Genomic DNA, 6,843 nt, shown 5'->3' on the forward strand with positions numbered 1-6,843 from the left:
AATTGTCCTGAATCGATCATTAAAGCAAACTAGTGAAAGAGATCTAGCACTGGGCTTGTATATCCTAGTCAATACAAGGCAAACATGACTGCTGAGTAGATTCAGCCAAAGACAGACCACTGGGTTCATCTGACTCAAGAAATACCTATAATTACTTTCATTGCTTTGCTCAACCCTATTAACTTACCCCAAAACTTCTTAATTACCAATTCTCAGCTGGCAGGAAAAGTGCACAGTTGATATGGGCATATATGGTGTGGTTTCTGTACACTGAGGGAGGAGAGAGAACTGTGCTCCGGTCAAGATCACGTAAGGAAGGAGATATGTCTTCTAGAAAGATTGCGCTGCTTCAGTGTTCCTGAAGATACTCGTGCTCTGTGCTATATGCTATTAGCACTTGATGGATTCACTCACAGTAGCAAAGCATCTTGAACTAAATGGTGTTGGACTCATGACCAAGAGACTAACGCAAGGGTTTTCAGGTCTGGCTGGATTGTCTAAACTGACCCAGAATGGCTGCATACTTCCCATTTTTTCACATGGCTATACAGGGGCAATTTTCTATGCCAAAATGACCAGTCTCCTTGACATAAAATGAAATAAAATTAAATAATGCGCTCAGAGATAGAGCTTGTTCTGTGCAAACTAGTGCCAAACATGAGGCAGATGGGCCTCTCCCTGTAATATTAAATCTCTCAGCACGCCCATTATCCCACCTCAGAAGAGTTATACCATATGAAAAACATCATTCATATGAAGAAAAATTTTCAGTTTTTTACTTCAATAGTTTTAAGACCATCAACATGAAATGCAACTTTAACACAACAGGGTGACGACAGGTAATACATAGCCTATAAATCATAAGCCACACATTATTAAAGTTGCACTCCCTCACCTCCCTAGCTGTACCTTCAAGTGAGGCCTGCCCAGGCTAAGTGAGGCCCAAGTGACCGGCCGGACATCACCACAGACCCGCAGGCCGGGCGCTGCCCCCCCTCCCCTCAGGAGAGCCGCTGACCCAGGAGCCGCCTTGTTGGCTGCCAAAGGCCGCGGCGCCGGCCCGCGCCGGCCCGCGCCCACCACCCCGGCCCGCCTCGGCCCGCCTCGCCTCGCCTCGCCCCGGCCCGGCTCCGCTGCCCACCGGGCTCCGCGGGCATCGCCGCTCCCTCCTGGCTGTAACGGCCGGCGCCGCCCGCGCGCCGCCTCGCGGCGGCAGCGCTCCCGACCCCCGCGCGGCAGCGCCCTCCCGCGGCCCCCGCGGGAAGCGCGGCCCGAGCAGAGGGGAACGGGCTGTACCTCTGAGCGCATGCGCATGCGGGGCCGGCACCGGCGTCGCGTCGCCCCGTGGCGCATGCGCGGCGGGAGTAGCCCGAGGAAGCGCGCGGGTCGCTGCAGCGGGGGCGGTTGGTGGCCGCGGAGCGCTGCTCTCCTTCCCTGACGGCCGCCGCCGCCATGGTGCTGGAGAGCCTGGCTCGCATCGTCAAGGTCCAGCTGCCCGCGTACCTCAAGCGCCTGCCGCTGCCCGAGAGCGTCGGCGGCTTCATCCGCCTCACAGGTAGGTGAGGAGAGCGGGGGGGCCCGGCGGCCTGGGCCCCCTTCCCCGCCCCGCCGCCACTCCGGCGCCCGCGGGTGGCGTGAGGAGCGCGGCGGGGCCGGGTCGGGCGGCGCGCTTCTGCCTGGGCACTGGCGCCCGCCTGCGCTCCGGCACATCCCCCGGGCCTGTCCCATGTCGGGCTGCGACTTCCACTCCTCGCTCCAGGCATCGCTCTTTTTCTCCCGGCCGCGCTAAACAAGTTATCTGTTACAGAAGGGGGGAATCCCAAACGTTAAATCGTCGTTAAACTGTTTCAGTAGGAAAATTATCCGACAAGACGTTTAAGATGCTCTATGAAGTAGATGGTAACAGTCAAGAGTAAAATGTAGTGATAGAGTAAAACGTACCAGGCTTCTCGGCCCCAGTTTGCACTGTACTTAAAATTCCTTTCTTTGCAAGTACCAGCAAGTCAGAGGCCATGCATGTAAAGAAAATGGGAATTTAGCTGAAGGCCTAAAACACTGCCTCTTCATTTGCCTAAAAGGTTAAAGAGAGTGTCTATACTGATTAAAAAAAAGAAAAAAAAAGTCTGTTTCTGGGAGCCTGCTACATACACAAAATTAAGGGTTTTTTTATTTAATCATTTTTGTAAGTATTTTCTGGGTGAGGGAGTGAAAATACCTATTCATTAATTACAGCCCTATCACAGAGCGAACAAGAAAGAAAACTAAATACTAGCAAATTCTTCAGGTGTTCAGTACATTTCAGTGCTTTGCAAACTGGAAGTATCTGAGTCCAGGCTCAGCTGTGATAATACAGGCAGAACTTCAAGTAATGTCAAATGACAAGATTAGTTCAGTGATAATAAATAAGAGGAATGCTCTAACAGAAACTCTCTGGAAATAGAAAAAGTCTTCAAAGTGTAGAATCAACCTTACATGTTTATCTTGCAACACTAAGGTATATGATTTTCATAGTGCTGGAAAATGACTTAATTTAGAACAGGCACAATTTATTTAAAACCAGGTTTGAGTACTTTTTTTCCCAGCATGTTTATGCTGCTTGTAAAGTCCCATTATCTTTCCCATGACAAGGAAACCTGTTTTAAATGAACTGCTCTTCTTTCCCCACAACTACACTCTCATCTGAAAATGCTGTTAATTATATTTACTGAATAGAGACATTCAGCTGCTACAAAGTTGGGAGCAAGGGGATACAATAAGCTACAGAACAATGCAGCTTCTCATATTCCTAGCATTTGGCACTTTCCTACTTAAATCATTGCCCTTTTAACCACAAGTTGTACTTAAAATTTGTTAAGCTTAGTAATGCTTGAGTTTAATCTCTTCTTGCTTCACTTGTCCAAACATACATTTCTGTAACAGGATTATTTGTGCAATCTCTGTATTTATTCACACTACATAGTAGTAATGTAATTTATTCTGAAAACCTCTGATCTGAACTTTTTTTAATAAATATCAATGGGGGAGAACTGGTTTGCTGTCATGTTATTTACCCCATTGACAGGTACTTCCTTGAATTTGGAGGGAGGGCAAGAAGCAAACAACTGCAACCTTAAGTGGAGACCAAACATGTGAAATGTCAGTCCCAAAAAAACTAAACAAAGGTAAAAGAAGGAACAGAGTCAGAAATTGCTTTGAGACCTGGTAGGATTTAATGAGCGTACCTGAAAAAATCCACTGCCTCTAGTTCTTAGTGATTTCTTTGACTAGTCTTGTGCTAAACCCTTTAAAAAGGGGAAACAGAGGTATAATTAAAAATACATAGCTATAGAGACAACATTTTTACACTTTTTTCATTTTTTTCAACAGTTAGCTAGACTAGACTAATATCTGCTGTCATGCTTATATATGTTCCTCTTAGGGTGGATATGAATGAAAATGGAGGAAAAACCTGGAAAACTGTACAAGGTGCTTAAAGTTGTGACATAGGGTAAATGCAACATGGTGAGGCTTTTCAAAAGGAAATCATAGGACACCACATCCAGAAATTTAGAAAGTTTAGAAATTTAGAAAAATGCTCTGTCCTTTATTGCACCATGGTACTTAAATTACACTGGAGTATTGTCACAGCATGTTTTGCTGGAAAAGTGGATCCACCTTCAGTATATATAGAGCTTATGCCAGGTGCTGATAAATTTCTTCAAAAGTCCAGTAAGTCTTTCTCTCATCAGTATGTCTAGAAGATTTATAATGATGTAGCAAGGCAGCTAACTCTGCAGAGGATACTTGAGTCTCTTACCTGTACTTAAAAGAAGTTCCTCAGCTTGGCAAAAAGCAATTTTCTGTGGCTTAACTTACCTGATATCAGGACTCTTTCTTTCTCTGTGTATTGTAGAAACTGGTTGCAGATCCCTGAGCAAACAGAGCTCTGAGGAAAAAAAAAACCAAAAGATTGGTGAAAGTTTTGCTAGTCCTTATCTAATAATCTGTATAATTTCTACCAAAAGTTTCTAAAAAAACTTGGAACAAATAAAATGAGGAAAACTTCAAGAAGCTAAAAATCTGAAATAAGCAATTAAAAATTGAATTATAAAACGTACTGAATAGTTCTTCATGTACAGAATGTTAAGATATCAGCACTGAATATAGTTACTGCATGTAATCATGTCCAGTTTGCTAGTACACAGTGCTGGTTTACCTCAGGTGAGCAGAACCCCTGTAATTTTAGGGTTCCTCATTTCAATACGTCTTTTATTTGGTTTGGATTTGTTCTCTTCCATTGAGTCATCTTCTAGAGTATTAAAATTAAACTTCAGATGAAATTCTAGGGGTCAGATTTTTACCTTGGCTACAGTAAAACCCAGGTTTTAATCTGGGTCTTCTTTCTTCTTAAGACTTTCCCACAGCGTCTTGTTTGCCCTCAGAGTCTTGCTGACTGAGCAGCCCCATTCCCTACCCTAAGCCTAAGTCATTTGAGAGCAGCTGATGCTGCACCATACTGAAGTGGTGTCAAGAGCCAATTTAAATTCCACCTGTCTTTAGTTTCAGAATGGCTGCGGTTATTGCCTTTCCTGGGCGTGCTGGCCTTGCTTGGTTACCTCGCTGTTCGTCCGTTCCTCCCCAAGAAGAAACAGCAAAAGGATAGCTTGATTAACCTCAAGATCCAGAAGGAAAATCCAAAAGTAGTGAATGAAATAAACATTGAAGATCTGTGCCTCACTAAAGCTTACTGCAGGTGTTGGCGTTCTAAGACGGTAAGACACTTTGTGCTAGTGTAGGATTAGAGATTAAAACTTGCATATTTTTATCAGTGCTTCAGTGGTGAATTGCTACATGTTGACCTGCTGCTTTTCTCTGGAGGTGGAACATGTTCCTGTTTTTTGAGAATGGCACAGTTCTTATTTTTCTGCACTGTAAACCTATCTACATGCAGAAAGAAAACTGTAGAAACTTGTAAGAAACACAGTAGGGTTTTTCTAGAAACACTTACAGAGTGGCCACCTGTGAGTAGATTAAAACCCAGCAAGCCTTGTTTAATATTTGGAAATACATTGCAACTAATAGATAACTATATTTTTGCAAAAACAATGCTTAGAAAGTTGTTCATATTAGAATGAAAGTAAGGCTGGACCTGTGTTGGTGAGGGAGAGCATATCCCCATTTGGTCCAGAGTAGCCAGTAGATGACTGGTTTGGATAGTCCATATCCTCCAAGTCAACTAGATGTACATGAGTATTTTTCATCTACCCTCAATTTCTTTTGAATGTCCTGACTGCACTCTGGTTTTGTCCTCTCTGGACTGAATGCTTTCCTGTTTTAACAAAAAAAACCTGCCCTGGACCTAGGAAACCATCTCAACTGTTCTTGCTTCAGACTAATCGCTTCAGCAAAGTATTTCAGCTTTCCTCAAAACAGTACGTTCTGGTTGCAAATGATTAAATCTATTGAGAGCATTTTTACTAGTTCCACAATAAACCTTAAACTGTTTGTGGCTGCAGTGTCTGCTTTGCTTGCTGTTCTTTCATGGAAAAGGCTTTGTCCCTAACTTTATGTCTAAGAACAGCTATTTTAGGACCTCACAAACTTAGTTATCTGTTAGCGATGGTTTTTTTCCTTAGTAACATGTGTCGTGTGTCTGATAGGAGACAGGGAGTTTGACGTTGAAATGGGACATAGTAGGAGGAACTAGCAACATTATCAAAGTGCTCTTGGCATAGGAAGAAGTATAAAAATCACCATGCAATTGCTGTACAGAGTTACACTAATTCCTCACGTATGTTTTCTTCCAGTTCCCTGTCTGCGATGGCTCCCACAACAAGCACAATGAATTAACAGGAGATAATGTAGGTCCACTAATACTCAAGAAGAAAGAAGTATAGCAGATGCTTAATCCACTAGATCATGACCGATAAAAAGTCTTTTTATACAGTTGTAGTTGCAAGGGACAGCATTTTATTATGTGATTGGTATGGTTTAGTCTAATGATTGCTGTAGATTTCTTTTTGGAATAAACTGCATTTAGACAGTGCTAAATCTGTCACTGTTTTGATACTTTATTCTGAGAAGAATTATGTCTGCTTTGTAAAACTGTAAAGTAGCTATCTCTGTAAATAAGTTTATTTGAACAATAAAATAACTTCCTACAATTAGGCCTTTTTTGTATGAACATGCAATTATAAAACTGTCGCTATTTCCAAGTGATAGAAGTGCACCTTTCTGTTGATTTTGTTTTGCTGAGAAGCCATGTTTTATTCTGCCTTTCAGGAACAAATTTAAGTACACTTAAGTGGCAGGGGGAAAGATACTAAATTCATCCTTTGTGAATATACCTAAGCATACCACCGAGGGCAGGCAGCATAGCGATGTTAAGTTATGCTAGGTGAAGGTGTGGCCTGTGCGGTGCCTAAGTGGGCAGTTTGTTAGTCTTATGCAAAGCAGCTCAGCTCAGACAAACCCCACGCAGCTGGAAAGTCTTGTATGGCATCCTAGGTGGAGTGCTGCAGTTCCAGACCATATAAACTAAACTATTGAGCAGGTCAGCCACTAACATTATCCGTTTATTTCGGGCCCCTGTCTTGATCGTTCATGAGCTCTTGTAAGGAAACACAAATTTGCTTCTTGCAAGTTCACTTGCGCTGTAGCCACTACTTTTTGTAGCGGGGACTTTCCTGGGAGGAATTGGTTACATGACAGAACCAAGAAAGCAGAGCTGAGCTGTGTTCTTGGCTTGTTACCCATTCAGAATGATTATTTGGGCAAGTCAGAACTTTGCTGTGGTATGGCTTAATTTCAGATGCAGGTAAATAATTGCTACTTATCTAACTGCTAGATTTGTAATTAATTCTT

General features: G+C 43.1%; 1 protein-coding gene across 1 annotated transcript; it reads left to right on the forward strand.

Annotated features, from left to right (window-relative positions):
• The first annotated feature begins 1,408 nt into the window (after positions 1-1,408).
• CISD2 (CDGSH iron sulfur domain 2) lies at positions 1,409-6,143 on the forward strand. Its single transcript, XM_050895751.1, has 3 exons — positions 1,409-1,555; positions 4,540-4,751; positions 5,787-6,143. The coding sequence occupies exons 1-3, from the start codon at positions 1,453-1,455 to the stop codon at positions 5,874-5,876; spliced, it is 405 nt and encodes a 134-aa protein (XP_050751708.1). The 5' UTR covers positions 1,409-1,452; the 3' UTR covers positions 5,877-6,143.
• The last annotated feature ends 700 nt before the right edge of the window (positions 6,144-6,843 follow it).

The sequence above is a fragment of the Gymnogyps californianus genome, chromosome 4 (genome assembly GCF_018139145.2).
Source record: "Gymnogyps californianus isolate 813 chromosome 4, ASM1813914v2, whole genome shotgun sequence".
NCBI classification, from domain to species: Eukaryota; Metazoa; Chordata; class Aves; order Accipitriformes; family Cathartidae; genus Gymnogyps; species Gymnogyps californianus.

Bases quoted from the DNA above. Each gene is read 5' to 3' on its own strand.
- CISD2 (XM_050895751.1), top strand. From the start codon at position 1,453: ATGGTGCTGGAGAGCCTGGCTCGCATCGTCAAGGTCCAGCTGCCCGCG. The intron at 1,556-4,539 runs GTAGGTGAGGAG...ACCTGTCTTTAG, and splicing joins CGGCTTCATCCGCCTCACAG to TTTCAGAATGGCTGCGGTTA. The intron at 4,752-5,786 runs GTAAGACACTTT...GTTTTCTTCCAG, and splicing joins GGTGTTGGCGTTCTAAGACG to TTCCCTGTCTGCGATGGCTC.